Source organism: Bombina bombina, chromosome 1, assembly GCF_027579735.1.
Source record: "Bombina bombina isolate aBomBom1 chromosome 1, aBomBom1.pri, whole genome shotgun sequence".
Classification (NCBI taxonomy): domain Eukaryota; kingdom Metazoa; phylum Chordata; class Amphibia; order Anura; family Bombinatoridae; genus Bombina; species Bombina bombina.
Genome location: NC_069499.1, coordinates 559,900,856 through 559,923,692, shown reverse-complemented (window position 1 = coordinate 559,923,692; position 22,837 = coordinate 559,900,856). Strand labels below are relative to the sequence as shown.

General features: G+C 39.9%; 1 protein-coding gene across 1 annotated transcript in view; it reads left to right on the top strand.

Annotated features, from left to right (window-relative positions):
- Window positions 1-22,837, top strand: part of VPS8 (VPS8 subunit of CORVET complex) — a 478,663-nt gene that overhangs the window by 160,807 nt on the left and 295,019 nt on the right. The window contains 1 exon segment of the mRNA XM_053698746.1: window positions 3,557-3,603. Coding sequence (XP_053554721.1) covers window positions 3,557-3,603 — 47 coding nt within the window.

Sequence of the window (22,837 nt, the reverse complement as noted above, 5' to 3'; positions counted from 1 at the left end):
ATCCTTCGTCCTCAGGAGCAGTTTCAGTTTGGAAACCATCTCCAGTTTGGAATAAATCCAAGCCTGCTAGAAAGGCAAAGCCTGCTTCTAAGTTCACATGAAGGTACGGCCCTCATTCCAGTTCAGCTGGTAGGGGGCAGGTTACGTTTTTTCAAAGAAATTTGGATCAATTCTGTTCACAATCTTTGGATTCAGAACATTGTTTCAGAAGGGTACAGAATTGGTTTCAAGATGAGACCTCCTGCAAAGAGATTTTTTCTTTCCCATGTCCCAGTAAATCCAGTGAAAGCTCAAGCATTTCTGAATTGTGTTTCAGATCTAGAGTTGGCTGGAGTAATTATGCCAGTTCCAGTTCCGGAACAGGGGATGGGGTTTTATTCAAATCTCTTCATTGTACCAAAGAAGGAGAATTCCTTCAGACCAGTTCTGGATCTAAAATTATTGAATCGTTATGTAAGGATACCAACGTTCAAGATGGTAACTGTAAGGACTATATTGCCTTTTGTTCAGCAAGGGAATTATATGTCCACAATAGATTTACAGGATGCATATCTGCATATTCCGATTCATCCAGATCATTATCAGTTCCTGAGATTCTCTTTTCTAGACAAGCATTACCAATTTGTGGCTCTACCGTTTGGCCTTGCTACAGCTCCAAGAATTTTCACAAAGATTCTCGGTGCCCTTCTGTCTGTAATCAGAGAACAGGGTATTGTGGTATTTCCTTATTTGGACGATATCTTGGTACTTGCTCCGTCTTTACATTTAGCAGAGTCTCATACGAATCGACTTGTGTTGTTTCTTCAAGATCATGGTTGGAGGATCAATTTACCAAAAAGTTCTTTGATTCCTCAAACAAGGGTAACCTTTCTGGGTTTCCAGATAGATTCAGTGTCCATGACTTTGTCTTTAACAGACAAGAGACGTCTAAAATTGATTACAGCCTGTCGAAACCTTCAGTCTCAATCATTCCCTTCGGTAGCCTTATGCATGGAAATTCTAGGTCTTATGACTGCTGCATCGGACGCGATCCCCTTTGCTCGTTTTCACATGCGACCTCTTCAGCTCTGTATGCTGAACCAATGGTGCAGGGATTACACAAAGATATATCAATTAATATCTTTAAAACCGATTGTTCGGCACTCTCTAACGTGGTGGACAGATCACCATCGTTTAATTCAGGGGGCTTCTTTTGTTCTTCCGACCTGGACTGTAATTTCAACAGATGCAAGTCTCACGGGTTGGGGAGCTGTGTGGGGATCTCTGACGGCACAAGGAGTTTGGGAATCTCAGGAGGTGAGATTACCGATCAATATCTTGGAACTCCGTGCAATTTTCAGAGCTCTTCAGTTTTGGCCTCTTCTGAAGAGAGAATCGTTCATTTGTTTTCAGACAGACAATGTCACAACTGTGGCATACATCAATCATCAAGGAGGGACTCACAGTCCTCTGGCTATGAAAGAAGTATCTCGAATTCTGGTTTGGGCGGAATCCAGCTCCTGTCTAATCTCTGCGGTTCATATCCCAGGTGTAGACAATTGGGAAGCGGATTATCTCAGTCGCCAAACGTTGCATCCGGGCGAATGGTCTCTTCACCCAGAGGTATTTCTTCAGATTGTTCAAATGTGGGGGCTCCCAGAAATAGATCTGATGGCCTCTCATCTAAACAAGAAACTTCCCAGGTATCTGTCCAGATCCCGGGATCCTCAGGCGGAGGCAGTGGATGCATTATCACTTCCTTGGAAGTATCATCCTGCCTATATCTTTCCGCCTCTAGTTCTTCTTCCAAGAGTAATCTCCAAGATTCTGAGGGAATGCTCGTTTGTTCTGCTAATAGCTCCGGCATGGCCTCACAGGTTTTGGTATGCGGATCTTGTCCGGATGGCATCTTGCCAACCATGGACTCTTCCGTTAAGACCAGACCTTCTGTCACAAGGTCCTTTTTTCCATCCGGATCTGAAATCCTTAAATTTAAAGGTATGGAGATTGAACGCTTGATTCTTGGTCATAGAGGTTTCTCTGACTCCGTGATTAATACTATGTTACAGGCTCGTAAATCTGTATCTCGAGAGATATATTATAGAGTCTGGAAGACTTATATTTCTTGGTGTCTTTCTCATCATTTTTCTTGGCATTCTTTTAGAATACCGAGAATTTTACAGTTTCTTCAGGATGGTTTAGATAAGGGTTTGTCCGCGAGTTCTTTGAAAGGACAAATCTCCGCTCTTTCTGTTCTTTTTCACAGAAAGATTGCTATTCTTCCTGATATTCATTGTTTTGTACAAGCTTGGTTCGTATAAAACCTGTCATTAAGTCAATTTCTCCTCCATGGAGTTTGAATTTGGTTCTGGGAGCTCTTCAAGCTCCTCCGTTTGAACCTATGCATTCATTGGACATTAAATTACTTTCTTGGAAAGTTTTGTTCCTTTTGGCCATCTCTTCTGCTAGAAGAGTTTCTGAATTATCTGCTCTTTCGTGTGAGTCTCCTTTTCTGATTTTTCATCAGGATAAGGCGGTGTTGCGAACTTCTTTTGAATTTTTACCTAAGGTTGTGAATTCCAACAACATTAGTAGAGAAATTGTGGTTCCTTCATTATGTCCTAATCCTAAGAATTCTAAGGAGAAATCATTGCATTCTTTGGATGTTGTTAGAGCTTTGAAATATTATGTTGAAGCTACGAAATCTTTCCGTAAGACTTCTAGTCTATTTGTTATCTTTTCCGGTTCTAGGAAAGGCCAGAAAGCTTCTGCCATTTCTTTGGCATCTTGGTTGAAATCTTTAATTCATCTTGCCTATGTTGAGTCGGGTAAAGTTCCGCCTCAGAGAATTACAGCTCATTCTACTAGGTCAGTATCTACTTCCTGGGCGTTTAGGAATGAAGCTTCGGTTGACCAGATCTGCAAAGCAGCAACTTGGTCCTCTTTGCATACTTTTACTAAATTCTACCATTTTGATGTATTTTCTTCTTCTGAAGCAGTTTTTGGTAGAAAAGTTCTTCAGGCAGCGGTTTCAGTTTGAATCTTCTGCTTATGTTTTTCGTTAAACTTTATTTTGGGTGTGGATTATTTTCAGCAGGAATTGGCTGTCTTTATTTTATCCCTCCCTCTCTAGTGACTCTTGTGTGGAAAGATCCACATCTTGGGTAGTCATTATCCCATACGTCACTAGCTCATGGACTCTTGTTAATTACATGAAAGAAAACATAATTTATGTAAGAACTTACCTGATAAATTCATTTCTTTCATATTAACAAGAGTCCATGAGGCCCACCCTTTTTTGTGGTGGTTATGATTTTTTTGTATAAAGCACAATTATTCCAATTCCTTATTTTATATGCTTCGCACTTTTTTTCTTATCCCCCCACTTCTTGGCTATTCGTTAAACTGATTTGTGGGTGTGGTGAGGGGTGTATTTATAGGCATTTTAAGGTTTGGGAAACTTTGCCCCTCCTGGTAGGAATGTATATCCCATACGTCACTAGCTCATGGACTCTTGTTAATATGAAATAAATGAATTTATCAGGTAAGTTCTTACATAAATTATGTTTTTTTCCAGGATACAGTACCAGTCATAGTGGATTACTGCCTCTTATTGCAGCGCACGTAAGTGATGATCCTGTACAGTTTCCCTTTCACTCACATTTAATAAACTCCAAGACCATATTTCCCATTGACATATTTTTGAAAATCATGTTTTAACCCTGGATTACTTTCTTTTTTTTTTAAAAAAAACAAAACTTATTTTTGACATGTCAAACAATTGCATATGATGTAAACAAAAATGGACAAGGATCTGTCTAGACACGAATATAACATCTGGTAGCAGTAATGAGTCCCATTCTTCATAGAACTCCATTGTCCATCATTTCATATAGGGTTTTCCCAAAAGCCAGAAGGGATACTAGTCCAATCATTGACATCTTTTTTTTTTATATCATCCATAATGTTGAGCACTGCACTATTAGTCCATGCAGGTCAAAAGGTTTGTGTTTTAAACATATACAAAGCGATCAGAACAATGCATTACAAAGAATATGTAGCATATATTCAAACATTTTAACTAAACTCAATAAACTTAGTAGAGCCGTGAGAGATCACTAGTTCAACTGAGAAACTGGATGAACTACAAATCTGCAAGTTATAATATTAGTGTTCCCATATATCCCACTCCCCTCTGAGGTTTGCTTCAAGCATGTAGATTGTATTTCTAAATGACGTTAGAGTTGTCTTCTAGTTGGCAAGTCTAAGCTTTCTAAGTACAGTCTCCAATTGGTTAGGAATCGCAGGACCCTCAGGGTCATGTCAAACATGGTGTCATATTGTTCATATATTACATACTTCAATACCTTGTGTTTTAGGAATTTTATAGAAGGTGCTCTTCTGTGTATCCATCTGCAGAACATACATTTCCTGGCCAAGAGAACATAGGTAGTCAGTAATTTTTGGTTACGTCTGTCACCTATTTGTATGTCTAGGAACAGTATGTCTGTCAGTGTGAGGGTAAACAATTGTCCTATCATCTTTGTTGGCCAGAAGGAGACACAGTTCCAATATCTACGGTTCTTGGGGCAGTACCATATATAGTGTAAAAAGTCAAAGTTTGGATAGGAGCATTTGCCACAGACATTTGAGAAATCTTTCCTCCACTTGCTCAATCTATTTGGAGTGAGATAATCTTGGTATATGACCCTGATCTGAGATTCCCTATGGTTAGTTGCCATAGTGGCCATCCAGGTAAATTTTAGATTATTATGTATCATGTTAGCAGTGTAACCTAGTTGTGTGTTTGTTCCAGGAACGTAGGAGCTCTTGTTGAGTTTTAGCAACTCTAGATTGTATCAGCAGTTTATATATTGGGGAAATGGCAAAATTGTTCATACGGAATCTGGATTGGACTGAGGCTAATTGTGTGGTATTCCAAAATGTGGTACAAGTTCAGATGATCTGGTTTATGTAATGACGCAATTGAAAATAGGCGAATCTTTGGTTTGGAGAGGTATTATATTTTCTACAAATAAGATCAAAAGGCAGGACCGATTTTGTGGGATCATCCAGGACTGCATTCAGATTAGCAATACCTAATATTTTCCAATTGCGGAAGAGAGTGTATAGGGAGCCTGGGGTGAATCTAGGGTTGCCATATATAGGTAGGTATCTAGTGTGAGAGGGATCTGTTCCTATATGTTTGTTCAGTGTCTGCCACGCCCAGATTATGTCTTTTAACATTGGGTGATGTTGGAGTAGAGGGGGTAATTCGGAGAGGAATGCATGAGGTAGGAAGGGTAGTGACATCTGAGAGAGTGAAGCTTCCTCTAGGTGAGTTGGCAAAAAGTGTTGGGTACCTAGATTCCAATCGAGGGTGAATTTGGTTAAGGATACCCAGTTATAATAAGTGATGTTAGGGAGGCCTAGCCCACCATCCGTGTGAGGGAGGTATAGCTTAGCTAGGCTGAGTCTCGGTTTATCCCCTTTCCATAGGAAAGCATGAAACGTACGTTGTAGGGCTGTCAGGTCCCCACGTATCAGTAGTAAAGGAAGCATTTGCATGGGGTATAGGAGTTTTGGGAGGATATTCATTTTAATTACATGTACCCTGTAATTTAGAGAAAGAGGTAGTTACTGCCAGGCGTCCAGGTCAGATTTAATTTTGCTTAGGATCGGGGTAAAGTTATGTTCATACCACTTGTATGGGTTGGCTGAGATGTGAATGCCCAGGTAGGTTAAATACGTATCAACCGTACGAAAGGGTGAAGAAAAACAAGTTTCCCCCAGTCGCACACCTGAGCCATACAATTTTAGATTTATCTACATTGATTTTGTATCCAGAGAATTCTCCAAACATTTGTATAGCTTCTAGGATTTTTGGGACATATATTTCAGGTTGAGATACGGACAAAAGCATTTCATCCATGTATAGAGCTACCTGTAATTTTGAGAAAGCAGGTCAATTCCAGGGAATATGGTTCTCAGATAAACTGCCAGGGGTACTAGGGCGATATTAAATAGGAGTGGGGATAGGGGACAGCCCTGTCGGGTTCCCCTATGTAGATGTACTGGGGGGGGGGAATTAAAAAATTATTAATTAGTAAATATGCAATGGGGCTTTTATAAATATTTTTGATAAAGTCAAGAAAACTGCCACTTATTCCAAAATTCCTCATAGTGTGGAGTAGATGATTCCATTCCACTCTATCGAAGGCCTCCTCTGTGTCTAGGGACAACGGGAAGGTCTCCGGCAGAACCGAGTCAGTCCCCTCACGTCTCGCCAGCCAATAATAAGTCACGGCATGTAGGACACGTCATATGTTAGTTAACGAGGAGCGTCCGGTTGTAAAGCCTGTTTGGTTAGTGTGAAGGACAGTCGATAATAGGAACTTAAGGCAGTTAGCTAGGAGTTTCATTAGTAGCTCATAGTCCGCATTTAGGAGGGGAATGGGCCTATAAGACTCGGGAAGTGTTGGGTCTCTACCTGGCTTATGAATAACTGTAATGTTGGCTGCTGAGAAGCATGCAGAAGGCTGTTGGTTATGCGTAAAGTAGCAGTTGAAAAGCAAGGTCAATATAGAGGAGGTCTGGTCAGAGAGTACACAGTAAAATTCTTTAGGGAGTCCGCCCGGGCCAGGGGCTTTTTCCAGAGCCAGAGATTTTATTTTCGATTGTACTTCATTTTGCGTTTTCGGGGCATTTATTTTGTCAAACTGGTCTGAGGATAGTTTGGGTAGGGCAATTTTATCCCAGAAGTTATTCTGAGCTTCCGTATTATTAGGTTGTGCTGTATAGAGAGTCGAGTATTAGTCTGCGAATTCAGCCACTATCTCAGCTGGGTTAGTTTTTAGGGAGTTTCCCTTTTTAAGCGCTGATATGCCTCTATTAGCTTGTTTAATCTTGATTAGGGAAGCCAAGAATTTACCAGTTCTGTTTCCGTGTCTTAGAAATCTACCTTGTTTCTTATGTTCTTGATGTATGGTGTTTTGAAGTAAAACGGTATCTCTCTCTTTTTTTGCTTAAAAATATGTTAATCTATGCAATGTAGCTGGGAATCTACAATATTTTAAGTAAGCATTGGTCAAGGTATCATTAAGATGTTTTTCTTTACTATCATGTAGACTTTTTTTGGTAAGGTAGGCAATAATATCCCCCAATAAAATTCAGGAGTGTTTTTATGTGATGCATTGTTAGATGCAAAGTCATCCCATTGTCTTGTAACGTAGGTACGGAAGTCAGGAGAGTTGAATAAGTGAGTAGGGAAATTAAATACTCTTTTGTTGGTAGGGTGAGGAGTAGGGAACAATCTCAGAGACACGGGCATGGTCAGAGATAGTAATATTATGAATTGCGGTCTCAGTGATCAGAAATTCTAAGGAGTTGGATGTGAGAAAAAGGTCTATACTGGATAGCGTGGTGTGTGCTCTAGAACACCTAGGGTTGAGTACAGTGTCTCAAATATACTCAGTGCATACGCGCTTGGGGCGAGTGCCTGTGTCCTAGGGGCATTTCTCTCTGGGTCTTTAAATCTGTCCAGTACTGGGTTGGGAGTGAGATTAAAGTCACCAGCGAGAATAAGCTTAGTATCTAAGAATGGGGCCAAGAGCTTTGTCAGGTTTTGCCAGAAACCTGTGTTTCGTTGTTTGGGCCCATATATATTGCATACAGTATACCTCTGGTCTTGCCATTTAAATTTTACAATAAGAAATCTACCATTTGGATCTATAATCTTAGAATCAACCTCACATTGAAAGTTTTTGTGCAGAAGAATAGCCACACCTCTACTGCAGCTGTTGTAAGAGGGATATATAATCTCAGAAATCCAGTTGGTTTTAAGATTTTCATGCTCGAGGGCGCTAACATGGGTTTCCTGCAGAAGCATAATATCTGCATGGTATTTTTTAAGTTGGGTCAAAATTGTCTTCCTCTTAATGGGGGAATTAATCCATCCTATATTCCAGGAAATTAATTTCATTGCATTGGGAAAATATTAAATATGGATAGTACAGGGGGGAACATACGGTGTATGGCATAAGGGTATAAACACTTCTCCAGAAGGGGTGGGCATCCAGGAACATAGTGTGCAGCAATTCAGAGTCCCTCACAGCTAAACCATAGCTTAACCATAGCATTTTAAACAATAAAATACATAATAAACAAGATATATACATATCATTGGAGTTGTAGCCATAAGTGGTAATCAACTAAAGTTGCACTCAGAAAACCCCAGTCCAGGGGTATTTGTATCTTTGTGGAGTGCTATTTCATTGTCTCGAACATCAGCCAGGGGATACTTGTTGCTCCAATGTTGATGGTGAGAGGGCACTTCTATGCTGGTCTAGGAACTCCTGCGTTTCTTTGGGTGAGTCAAAAAATCTTGGGCCTCTTAAGGTGTGGAGACGTAGTCTTGCTGGGTAGAGCAGTGTAGCCTGTCGATTTTCTTTATGAAGCGATGTACATAGGGGTGCAAATTCTTTTCTTTTTTTCAGAACTTCTGCAGAGTAATCTTGAAATATGTAAATCCTCTTGTTGTCGTAAAGGAGCATCTGTAGTTTGCGATAAGCTCTTAATACAGTAGCTATATTTTAGACTGAAAGTTTAGATATTTGATCATTATTCCCCGTGGTGGGTCGCTTTTTTCATTGGAGGAGATCCTGTCACCTCCAATCCTATGTGGTTTCTAAGCTTTCGTAGGGATGTATTCAGCAGGTACTTTTAGCAAATTAGGAAGCGAGTGTTCTGCAAACTATAACAGCTCAGATGGTCGTACAGATTTCGGCAGACCTACCAGTCTGACGTAGTTTCTGTGGGAACGATTCTCCAAGTCATCAATTTTCTGGTGGATAGATGTATTTTGCTGAATAAAGTCTTTGATTTGAGTTGCAGCAGTATTATGACCATCTTCTAGGTCAGATATGCGTTGCTCTGCGACCGTCATTCTGGAGTTGAACTGTTTGACTTCTGTTGTGAGGGCATCTATGCCTTTCTGCAAGTTATCTAACTTCGCCAGGAGGAGAGAATTAAGTTGTTGGTCTGCTGAGGGTGAGGAGGTTTTCAATTGTGCTGTATCTGCAGCTGTTGAGGGTGATAAGGGTACAGAGTCAGGGGCCCCCTTTCCTTTATTGCCCTGTGTCTTGGTCCTGTGTGACATCCTGCTTGGGGTCAGAAATCTGTCCATGAACAGAGATATGTGCACTGTGCGTTAGTTTTGAATGATCTATGTTGTACACTGTGTATTAAAAGCTATTAAAATAATTCTATGCTACAGTCTCTGTACATATAGCTTTGTATGAGGTGTGGTAATTTGCCTATAGCATGCAGTCACAGCTGGAGTGTGAGGCGGGAGTGTTGCAAGGAGGAAAGTGCCACTGAGGTGTGGCGTAGATATAATGGCATCGGCTCTGTGTGCGTTATATAGGGTTCTGCAATGCTCACCTGTCCTATGCGGTCCTTGCGATTGTTTGTCTCGCCTCTCTGGTCTTTTTATGGAGTTCTGAGCAGGCCGGCTGCCATACGGCTTCCACGTGGCGTTGCGCCGTATTCAATGAGCACAGATGTGCAATCCCTCCGTGGTGAGGAGGTTAGTGCTAATTCCTCTCAGGAGATGACTCCCGGAGCTCCTTGGTGTCTCCAGACCGCAATATACGGTCAAGGTCTGGTTGAAGGCTGGTATGGCGGTTAGATTGTTATAAGAATTAAAGGAGCTTCTTCACGCTGCCATACTCTGAGCCGCCTACCGGAAATCCTGGATTACTTTCTTATGTCAAATGACACCCCAGACGAGGCTTTTGATATTCCACAGTGCAAGACACTAATCTACACAACGGTGTATGTGTAAATCTATCAAAATCTTTGTCAATCTTTTGATTTACTTGCATCTCTGTCAGACTTTAACTTTGCCATTGTTTTGTATGTGTGGGTGTTTGTATGTATGTATGTGTTCATGTGCATGTATGTGTGGGTGTTTGTATGTATGTGTGCATGTGTATGTGTGTGTTTGCATGTGTGTGTTTGTATCCTCAAAAAACCCTCCCTCGACCCTAACTCTCTTGCAAACTACCGCCCCATATCACTGCTTCCACTAGCTTCAAAAGTCCTTGAAAAACTAGTTTTCGATCGCCTAACCCACTTCCTGTCTTTCAACTCATTGCTTAACCCCTGCGATCTGGCTTCAGTCCCCAACACTCAACTGAGACTGCCCTCACCAAGGTTACTAACAATCTCATTTCTGCTAAAAACAACAGCCACTATTCTATACTCATCTTACTTGACCTCTCTGCTGCCTTTGAAACTGTTGACCATCCCCTCCTCCTACAGACTCTAAAGTTCTCTTGGGCTCTGTGACACTGCCCTCTCCTGGATTCACTCTTATCTCTCTAACAGATTCTTCTCTGTCTCTTTTGTTGGTAACTCCTCCTCTCCATTGCCTCTGACTATTGGAGTACCTCAAGGCTCTGTTCTGGGTCCTCTACTTTTCTCTATATATACTTCTTCGCTGGGTAAACTTATCAACAGCTATGGCTTAAGCTATCACCTCTATGCTGATGATACCCAGATCTACCTATCCACCCCTGCACTCTCTCCTTCTGTCAATTCTCACATCAGCGACTGCTTATCTGGCATTTTCTCCTGGATGGCCTCTCACCACCTAAAAATAAACATGTCATAGACCGAACTACTTCTAATCCCCCCCCTTCTAATTCTACTCCAGTTTCTAATTTTTCTATCACTGTTGGCGGCACCACTATATCCCCATCACCCCAAGTCCGCTGCCTTGGAGTCATACTGGACTCAAATCTGTCCTTCATTTGCCACATCCAATTGCTCTCTTCATCCTGCCGCAACCACCTACGCAATATCTCCAAAATTCGTCAGTTTCTGAGCGCTGAAACTTCTTAACAGCTGACCCACTACCTGGTAATTTCCTGACTTGACTACTGTAATAACCTACTAATTGGCCTCCCTCTCTTCGTCTCTCCCCCTTCAATCCATCTTAAATGCTTCTGCAAGGCTAATCCACCTCTCCCGACGCTCTGTATCTGCTGCACCTCTCTGTGAATCCCTTCACTGGCTCCCCATTCACAGCAGAATTCAATTCAAAATTCTCACCCTGACCTACAAAGCCCTCACCATTGCTTCCCCACCCTATCTGTCCTCCCTCATCAACAAATATACTCCAGCCTGCCCCCTAAGATCCAACAATGACATGCTCCTTGCCTCCTCTACCATCACCTTCTCCCATGCTAGACTACAGGACTTCTCTTATGTGGCATCAACCCTCTGGAACACACTTACTCGAGCAGTCAGACTTTCCCCTTACCTGTCCTCCTTTAAACGCTCCCTAAAGACCTTTTTGTTCAGGGAAGCTTATCACCCGACTCATTAACAAATGAATTTGACTTAACCAACAGTTGCCCTCATCAAACTCCTCACTAACATCATTCTCACCTTTGCAGTCCCCACCTCCTGTTTCCCATCCTCCTACCCATCTAGATTGTAAGTTCCCATGGGAATAGGCCACTTTATTAGGTACACCTGTTCAATTGCTTGGTAACACAAATTGCTAATCAGCCAATCACATGGCAGTAGCTCAATACTTTTAGGCATCTAGCCGTGGTTAAGATGACTTGCTGAAGTTCAAAGCATGCTTTAGAATGGGGAAGAAAGGGATTTAAGTGACTTTGAACGTGGCATGGTTGTTGGTGCCAGACGGGCTGGTCTGAGTATTTTAAAAACTGCTGTCTACTGGGATTTTCACACACACTCATCTCTAGGGTTTACAGAGAATGATCTGAAAAAGAGAAAATATCCAGTGAGCGGCAGTTGTGTGGACGACAATGTCTTTTTGATGTCAGAGGAGAATGGGCAAACTGGTTCGAGATGATAGAAAGGCAAAAGTAACTCAAATAACCACTCGTTACAACCAAGGTATGCAGAGTACCATCTCTGAATGCACAACACGTCGAACATTGAAGCAGATGAGCTACAGCAGCAGAAGACCACACCGGGTGCCACTCCGGTAAGTTAAGAACAGGAAACTGAGGCTACAATTCGCACAGGCTCACCAAAATTGGACAATAGAAGATTGGAAAAATGTTGCCTGGTCTGATGAGTCTCGATTTCAGCTGCAGAATTCAGATGGTAGGGTCAGAATTTGGCGTAAACAACATAACACATGGATCCATCCTGCCTTGTATCAACGGTTCAGGCTGATGGTAGTGGTGTAATGGTGTGGGGGATATTTTCTTGGCACACTTTGGGACCCATAGTAACAATTGAGCATTTTTTAAAAGCCACGGCCTACCCGAGTATTGTTGCTCTCCATGTCCATCCCTTTATGACTACAGTGTACCCATCTTCTGATGGCTACTTCCAGCAGGATAATGCACCATGTCACAAAGCTGAAATCATCTTAAACTGGTTTCTTGTAAATGACAATGGGGCCTATTTATCAAAGGTCTTGCGGACCTGATCCGACAGTGCGGATTAGGTCCGCAAGACCTCGCTGAATGCGGAGAGCAATATGCTCTCCGCATTTAACATTGCACCAGCAGCTCACAAGAGCTGCTGGTGCAACGCCGCCCCCTGCAGACTCGCGGCCAATGACTCGTACTTGATCGGCTTGATTTCCGTCGATTGCTGTCCGCCTCATCAGAGCAGGCGGACAGGATTATGGAGCAGCGGTCTTTAGACCGCTGCTTCATAACTGCTGTTTCTGGCGAGTCTGAAGACTCGCCAGAAACACAAGCCCACAAGCTCCATTCGGGGCTTGATAAATAGGCCCCAATGAGTTCACTGTACTCCAATGGCCTCCACAATCACCAGATCTCAATCCAATAGAGCACCTTTGGGATGTGGTGGAACGGGAGATTCACATCATGGATGTGCAGCTGACAATTCTGTAGCAACTGCATGATGCTATCATGTCAATACGGACCAAAATCTCTAAGGAATGTTTCCAACACTTTGTTGAATCTGTGCCATAAAGAATTAAGGCAATTCTAAAGGCAAAAGGTGGTCCAATCCAGTACTAGCAAGGTGTACCTAATAAAGTGGCGATGAGTGTATGTATGTGTGTTTGTATGTATGTTTGTGTGTGTGTATGTGTATGTTTGTATGTGTGTGTGTGTGTGTATATGTGTATGTTTGTATGTGTGTGTGTGTGTATATGTGTATGTTTGTATGTGTGTGTGTGTGTGTGTATGTGTATGTTTGTATGTATGTGTGTGTGTGTGTATATGTGTATGTTTGTATGTGTGTGTGTGTATATATGTGTATGTTTGTATGTGTGTGTGTATATGTGTATGTTTGTATGTGTGTGTGTGTATATGTGTATGTTTGTATGTGTGTGTGTGTGTGTATATGTGTATGTTTGTATGTGTATGTTTGTATGTATGTATGTATGTGTGTGGTTTATATTATTTTTTAACCACCTGTGTATGTTTTTGTGGCTTTTCTCATGTTTTTCTCTATACCAGTGTTTCTACCATCTCTTTTTGTTTATGCATCAGCTTTTTTTTTATAGTTGCTCCAGAATAAATATCTACAAGCCTCTACTATTCAGTCTTCATGTATTTCAGTTGTGATGTAAAATCAGAGACTAGAGAAAGTACAGCATTAGATGAGGGAATTTCTCCACGTAAGAGCAATGTGGATCTCTGTGTGCGGTACTTCTGTTTTCTTAAAGGGACATAAAACAAGTTAGGATAGAGACAAAATATAATAATATGTACTTTAATTGCTTTACCTGCAAATGTATACTGCAGTGCCTCACCATTAACCCTTTCTTTTTAGTTTCTGAATTGTAAAGCTCTAACTCCCCCCACACAATTCCTTTTATGGCTGTATCTATATCTATGGTTGCTTTTGGTAGAATACAAAAGTGAATAGGGATTATCTGCTGGAGCATGCCAAGAAGCTGTGAACTCATTGAAATACAATGCCTGTGTCTAAACACTGATAAGAGGGGTGGAGTTGACTGTCCAAGGCAGTTTAGCTATGTAATTCATTTTGCTTATTTTTTGGGGAAAAAATTAAAATACTTGCCAGCAATTTTTAAACAATTTTTTATGCAAACTATTTTTCATGAATTAGCCCTTTTAGGATATGCACATATCTCAACCTGTTTTATGTCCCTCTAAGTTGTGCCTTTGATGTTATATCTTTGCCCATCATGGTCATCCGCTTCCAACTGTAAACCATTGTGCTTTTTTGTCAGTCTTGCCCATTTGTCTCTGAACCCCATCCTATGTTATTGTGGTCTATTGAGACATTAGAACAAAGGTTTTGTTCGGCTCATTGGCTTTTGGTTTCAGTCCTTTAGACAGGGTAGATAGTTACTGTTAGGTCAGAAAATCGCCATTTTACCTTGTCAAGTGCACCTTTACAAACAGGTTGGTATTTGAAACAAATAACTGCACACATGTAAAAATAGAAACAAGCAATAAGAAAGGTATAAACACATATGTTTAAAAGAGAAAATAAATGTTGTTCACCATGGGTTGAGTATTTTTGCTGTCATTTTATGAAGGAGTTGTTAATATGTTCATTCATGTGTTAAGAATGAATGTTTAAAGTATTCCTATTTAAAAGTGAAAGGCTTTATCAAATGATGGTGTTTTTCAGCAGTTAGTTATGGAAAATTCTAAGGGATGTTCTTATCAGACAATAAAATGCTCTAATTTAATCGAATATTTTATTATTAAACAGTTGCGTATTTCAAAATATAGGCTCCTGCCAAAAGTGAACATCTAAACACAAAAAAAAGCAGAAAACACTGCTGTTTTTTGGCGGCTCCATTTTAGTGACCTTATTATTCACAGTCTGCTGCTATTTACTGTGAAAATGCTGTTTGTGGTTTTCTAAATAGCAACGGAATCAGAAAAAGTATTAACTGTAACCCTCCCATTTAGAAAATCCTTTACAATAAAATTAACTGCAGCTAATTGGGAATCCTCTTACCCAATTAATTTCCAAACAATTTACACCTTATCTCTAAATTGAACCTGCTCTTTAAATATAGCGCTACCCCAAAAATGTACTATTTTCCAAAAGTAAACATCAAACCTAAAATTTACCACCCCTAAAAGTATTCTTCTCCCTAAAATAAACCTTACCTTTAAATCTCTCCTACCACAAAAACTGAAACACCCCAACCAGGAAATAACCCCTGATTTTGGCCCACATTCTAGCGATAGTTAGGAAACTTTAATTATCTTATGATGATTCTCAAGCTTTACTCTCCCACAGCCAGTTAATACCTCTACAATTATAATTGTGGGCAGCAGAAGCTAAGCCAAGTGGACAGGTTCCCTGGCTGACAACACTGTCCTCTCTCATTATTATAAATGAGTCCAATTCTTAAAGCAATATGAAACACTTTGCAATATAACATGTTTAATTATGCATAAAAACAGTTTTGCAATATACTTTTTAAATTGTTATTTTTATTTTCATTCTGCCCCTTTTCACTGAAATGTAACTTTATATTAATGGTTTTCCATTTTTGAGGATTGGAAGTGCAAATGGTAAACTTCACAAGTCTAACCCTGATACATATCGTCCCCTAATTAGTCTCAGCACATATGATCAGATAAGGAACTGCAAAACAACAATAGTGCTAACACAATGACAGTGGCTAGCCATGTCAGGTAACAAGTAAGGTGTGGCTTCGCCAAATAAAACAGATGTGGTGTGGAGTTTGGCCATTGAAAACAATTACAGCAAGCAAAGTTTTAATGCATTAGATTTTTTTTTACACTCAAGGCTAGATTACGAGTGGAACGCTTTAGTTAGCGTACGAGTGATATTGAGTTTTCGAGGACATTTGCACTAAAGTTAAAATCCGCTCATATTACAAGTTGAAAGTAAATGCGAACGCTTAAAATCAATCGTGATTTCAGCCAGAATAATTAATGCGACTTCAGAGCTCTGGTTAACTGTTAAAGGGACACTGAACCCAATTTTTTTTTTCTTTTGTGATTCAGATAGAGCATACAATTTTAAGCAACTTTCTAATTTACTCCTATTATCAATTTTTCTTTGTTCTCTTACTATCTTTATTTGAAAAAGAAGGCATCTAAGGTTTTTTTTGGTTCAGAACTCTGGATAGCACTTTTTTATTGGTGGATGAATTTATCCACCAATCAGCAAGAACAACCCAGGTTGTTCACCAAAAATGGGCGGGCATCTAAACTTACATTATTGCATTTCAAATAAAGATACCAAGAGAATGAAGAAAATTTGATAATAGGAGTAAATTATAAAGTTGCTTAAAATGTCATGCTCTATCTGAATCAAAAAAGAAAAAAATTGGGTTCAGTGTCCCTTTAAGCTTGAATAAAAAGTTGCAAAAAACACATCAAAAATAAAAAACAAAGTAAAATTATACTCAGAGATATGAGGTCTCATGTGTTAGAAAATAAAAGGGTCTGCAAAGGGCTTTAACATTGAGATACATACATACACATGTCTAAATATCTCTCTCTCTCTCTCTGGGCGCGATCACATATACGGCGCAGGTTTCGGCGCAAGTGTGGGATCCTGCACCACCCGTAATTTTACCTCGCACATCGGGGTATTACATATACCGTGCCGTAAGTCTGATAAACTAGCGATGTCCAGAAATAAGCGTAAATACAAATTTCTGGAGTCGCTAGTGACTTACGGCACTTTAGAAACTGCCGGCGCCTAAGAAAAGTACAGAAAATAACAAATCCCCCGTAAAAGTCTAACATGCCTCCCAAAATAAGCCTGACACGTAAAACCCCTATATCCGCAATCCCCCTCTCACTACTAATAATAAATGTATTAACCCCTATACCGACAACCCCCCACAAGGCAATATGCCTATTTAAACTATTAACCCCTTTATCCGCCATCAAACCCACACCGCAAGTAATAACTCAATTATTTACCCCTAAACCACCATAGCCCACAACGCAATTAACCTATTCAAGTATTAACCCCTAAACCACCATAGCCCACAAAGCCTATTAAATGTATTAACCCCCAATCTGTCGCCGCCACTATAATAAAGTTATTAACCCCTAAACCTAAGTATAACCCTAACACCCCCCTAACTTAACTATTATTTAAATACATCTAAATAATATTACTATTATTAACTAAATTATTCCTATTTAAAACTAAATACTTACCTATAAAATAAACCCTAAGATAGCTACAATATAATTAATAATTACATTGTAGCTATTTTAGGATTTATTTTTATTTTACAGGCAACTTTGTATTTATTTTAACTAGGTACAATAGCTATTAAATAGTTAATAACTATTTAATAGCTACCTAGTTAAAATAAATACAAATTTACCTGTAAAATAAATCCTAACCTAAGTTACAATTACACCTAACACTACACTATCTAATCTCTAAGAAATTAGCATATGAATCTCCTAGGTTTAGCTTTCAAATAAGAATACCAAAAGAACAAAGCAAAATTGGTGATAAAAGTAAATTGGAAAGTTGTTTAAAATTACATGCCCTATTTGAAACATGAAAGTTTTTTTTGGACTTGACTGTCCCTTTAAGGTAGTGAGCGGACATCCAGGATGAGATATGAGAAAAGCAGTTAGTGACACGGGTTAGCAATGAAGGAGATAGGTCTGGTCCAGGGAGGTAGATTTGAGTGTCATCAGCATACAAATGATATTGAAACCCGTGGGACTTTATTAAGGAACCTAATGATGATGTGTAGATTAAGAAGAGAAATGGTCAGAGGACAGAGCCTTGCGGTACCCCAACAGAAAGTGGTAACGGGGGACAGGATGCCCCAGAGAAGGCTACACTAAAGGTACGGTTAGACAGCTAGGAAGAGAACCACGAGAGAGCTGTGTCACAAATGCCGAAGGATTGGAGTGTTTGGAGCAAAAGAGGGTGGTCAACAGTATCAAAGGCTGCAGAGAGAAGTAGCCTTTCAATTTTGCTTTAAGTAGGTAGCTGGTAACCTTGATGACTGCGGTCTCTGTGGAGTGATGGGGCAAAATCCAGATTGCAGTGAGTCAAGGAGGGAGTTTAATGTAAGGAAATGGGATAGATGTGCATATACTAGCTTTTTAAGTACCTTTGAGGCAAGAGGGAGTAGGGAAATAGGGAGGTATTTAGATGGGGAGGTTGGATCGAGAGAGGGTTTTTTGAGGATAGATGTGACCAGTGCATGTTTTAGTGATAAGGGAAATATACCAGTGCTGAGGGAGAGGTTGAAAATGTATATGAGCATAGAGGTAAGGGTAGAAGAGAGCTAGTAGCTGTGAGGGGATGGGGTCGAGGGGACAGGTAGTGAGGTGAGAGGACAATAAAACGGCAGAAACTTCTTCCTCAGTATTTACAGACATATTCAGATGTAAACGCATAAATACATATGTATTCATATATAGACATATATAAATGCATTGGAACCCTTTGCAGTCAAGTAGATGAAAACATGAAAAATTGTATTTATGCAATATTCATATTTAATAAAGTGTTATACCATATATTTACTGTAAATATTATACATTCCAATGTTCTGCACATAGCAGAATATGTTCTATGTATTTTTAAATAGATATTCCTATATATCTGTAAATATCTATACTTATATATAATCATGTATGTGTGTGTGTGTGTATATATATATATATATATATATATATTTGTGCAAAAATCCATAAGATATTTATATATATATATATATATATATATATATATATATATATATATAGAACATTTCTTTCATGTAATTAACAAGAGTCCATGAGCTAGTGACGTATGGGATATACATTCCTACCAGGAGGGGCAAAGTTTCCCAAACCTTAAAATGCCTATAAATACACCCCTCACCACACCCACAAATCAGTTTTACAAACTTTGCCTCCAAGGGAGGTGGTGAAGTAAGTTTGTGCTAGATTCTACGTTGATATGCGCTCCGCAGCAAGTTGGAGCCCGGTTTTCCTCTCAGCGTGCAGTGAATGTCAGAGGGATGTGAGGAGAGTATTGCCTATTGAATGCAGTGATCTCCTTCTACGGGGTCTATTTCATAAGGTTCTCTGTTATCGGTCGTAGAGATTCATCTCTTACCTCCCTTTTCAGATCGACGATATACTCTTATATTTACCATTTCCTCTACTGATTCTCGTTTCAGTACTGGTTTGGCTTTCTACAAACATGTAGATGAGTGTCCTGGGGTAAGTAAGTCTTATTTTCTGTGACACTCTAAGCTATGGTTGGGCACTTTATTTATAAAGTTCTAAATATATGTATTCAAACATTTATTTGCCTTGACTCAGAATGTTCAACTTTCCTTATTTCCAGACAGTCAGTTTCATATTTGGGATTATGCTTTAAATTATCATATTTTGTCTTACCTCAAAAATTTGACTTTTTTCCCTGTGGGCTGTTAGGCTCGCGGGGGCTGAAAATGCTTCATTTTATTGCGTCATTTTTGGCGCGGATTTTTTTGGCGCAAAAATTCATTTCCGTTTCCGGCGTCATACGTGTCGCCGGAAGTTGCGTCATTTTTTGACGTTATTTTGCGCCAAAAATGTCGGCGTTCCGGATGTGGCGTCATTTTTGGCGCCAAAAGCATTTAGGCGCCAAATAATGTGGGCGTCTTATTTGGCGCCAAAAAATATGGGCGTCGCTTTTGTCTCCACATTATTTCAGTCTCATTTTCATTTGCTTCTGGTTGCTAGAAGCTTGATGTTTGGCATTTTTTTCCCATTCCTGAAACTGTCTTATAAGGAATTTGATTTATTTTGCTTTATATGTTGTTTTTTCTCTTACATATTGCAAGATGTCTCACGTTGCATCTGAGCCAGAAGATACTACAGGAAAACCACTGCCTGCTGGATCTACCAAAGCTAAGTGTATCTGCTGTAAACTTTTGGTAGCTATTTCTCCAGCTGTTGTTTGTATTAATTGTCATGACAAACTTGTTAAAGCAGATAATATTTCCTTTAGTGATGTACCATTGCCTGTTGCAGTTCCCTCAACATCTAAGGTGCAGAATGTTCCTGATAACATAAGAGATTTTGTTTCTGAATCCATAAAGAAGGCTTTGTCTGTTATTTCTCCTTCTAGTAAACGTAAAAAGTCTTTTAAATCTTCTCTCTCTACAGATGAATTTTTAAATGAACACCATCATTCTGATTCTTTGGACTCTTCTAGTTCAGAGGATTCTGTCTCAGAGATTGATGCTGATAAATCTTCATATTTATTTAAGATGGAATTTATTCGCTCTTTACTTAAAGAAGTACTAATTGCTTTAGAAATAGAGGATTCTAGTCCTCTTGATACTAATTCTATACGTTTGGATAAGGTTTTTAAAGCTCCTGCGGTTTTTCCAGAAGTCTTTCCTGTTCCTAATGCTATTTCTGCAGTAATTGCTAAGGAATGGGATAAATTGGGTAATTCATTTACTCCTTCTAAACGTTTTAAGCAATTATATCCTGTTCCGCCTGACAGGTTAGAATTTTGGGACAAAATCCCTAAAGTTGATGGGGCTATTTCTACCCTTGCTAAACGTACTACCATTCCTACGTCAGATGGTACCTCGTTTAAGGATCCTTTAGATAGAAAAATTGAATCTTTTCTAAGAAAAGCTTATCTATGTTCAGGTAATCTTCTTAGACCTGCTATATCATTGGCTGATGTTGCTGCAGCTTCAACTTTTTGGTTGGAAACTCTAGCGCAACAAGTAACGAATCGTGATTCTCATGATATTATTATTCTTCTCCAGCATGCTAATAATTTCATCTGTGATGCCATTTTTGATATTATTAGAGTTGATGTTAGATTTATGTCTCTGGCTATCTTAGCCAGAAGAGCTTTATGGCTTAAGACTTGGAATGCTGATATGGCTTCTAAATCAACTCTACTTTCCATTTCTTTCCAGGGAAACAAATTATTTGGTTCTCAGTTGGATTCTATTATTTCAACTGTTACTGGTGGGAAAGGAACTTTTTTACCACAGGATAAAAAATCTAAAGGTAAAAACAGGGCTAACAATCGTTTTCGTTCCTTTCGTTTCAACAAAGAACAAAAGCCTGATCCTTCGTCCTCAGGAGCAGTTTCAGTTTGGAAACCATCTCCAGTCTGGAATAAATCCAAGCCTGCTAGAAAGGCAAAGCCTGCTTCTAAGTTCACATGAAAGTACGGCCCTCATTCCAGTTCAGCTGGTAGGGGGCAGGTTACGTTTTTTCAAAGAAATTTGGATCAAATCTGTTCACAATCTTTGGATTCAGAACATTGTTTCAGAAGGGTACAGAATTGGTTTCAAGATGAGACCTCCTGCAAAGAGATTTTTTCTTTCCCATGTCCCAGTAAATCCAGTGAAAGCTCAAGCATTTCTGAATTGTGTTTCAGATCTAGAGTTGGCTGGAGTAATTATGCCAGTTCCAGTTCCGGAACAGGGGATGGGGTTTTATTCAAATCTCTTCATTGTACCAAAGAAGGAGAATTCCTTCAGACCAGTTCTGGATCTAAAATTATTGAATCGTTATGTAAGGATACCAACGTTCAAGATGGTAACTGTAAGGACTATATTGCCTTTTGTTCAGCAAGGGAATTATATGTCCACAATAGATTTACAGGATGCATATCTGCATATTCCGATTCATCCAGATCATTATCAGTTCCTGAGATTCTCTTTTCTAGACAAGCATTACCAATTTGTGGCTCTACCGTTTGGCCTTGCTACAGCTCCAAGAATTTTCACAAAGATTCTCGGTGCCCTTCTGTCTGTAATCAGAGAACAGGGTATTGTGGTATTTCCTTATTTGGACGATATCTTGGTACTTGCTCCATCTTTACATTTAGCAGAGTCTCATACGAATCGACTTGTGTTGTTTCTTCAAGATCATGGTTGGAGGATCAATTTACCAAAAAGTTCTTTGATTCCTCAAACAAGGGTAACCTTTCTGGGTTTCCAGATAGATTCAGTGTCCATGACTCTGTCTTTAACAGACAAGAGACGTCTAAAATTGATTACAGCTTGTCGAAACCTTCAGTCACAATCATTCCCTTCGGTAGCCTTATGCATGGAAATTCTAGGTCTTATGACTGCTGCATCGGACGCGATCCCCTTTGCTCGTTTTCACATGCGACCTCTTCAGCTCTGTATGCTGAACCAATGGTGCAGGGATTACACGAAGATATCTCAATTAATATCTTTAAAACCGATTGTTCGACACTCTCTAACGTGGTGGACAAATCACCATCGTTTAATTCAGGGGGCTTCTTTTGTTCTTCCGACCTGGACTGTAATTTCAACAGATGCAAGTCTCACAGGTTGGGGAGCTGTGTGGGGATCTCTGACGGCACAAGGAGTTTGGGAATCTCAGGAGGTGAGATTACCGATCAATATTTTGGAACTCCGTGCAATTTTCAGAGCTCTTCAGTTTTGGCCTCTTCTGAAGAGAGAATCGTTCATTTGTTTTCAGACAGACAATGTCACAACTGTGGCATACATCAATCATCAAGGAGGGACTCACAGTCCTCTGGCTATGAAAGAAGTATCTCGAATTTTGGTTTGGGCGGAATCCAGCTCCTGTCTAATCTCTGCGGTTCATATCCCAGGTGTAGACAATTGGGAAGCGGATTATCTCAGTCGCCAAACGTTGCATCCGGGCGAATGGTCTCTTCACCCAGAGGTATTTCTTCAGATTGTTCAATTGTGGGGGCTCCCAGAGATAGATCTGATGGCCTCTCATCTAAACAAGAAACTTCCCAGGTATCTGTCCAGATCCCGGGATCCTCAGGCGGAGGCAGTGGATGCATTATCACTTCCTTGGAAGTATCATCCTGCCTATATCTTTCCGCCTCTAGTTCTTCTTCCAAGAGTAATCTCCAAGAT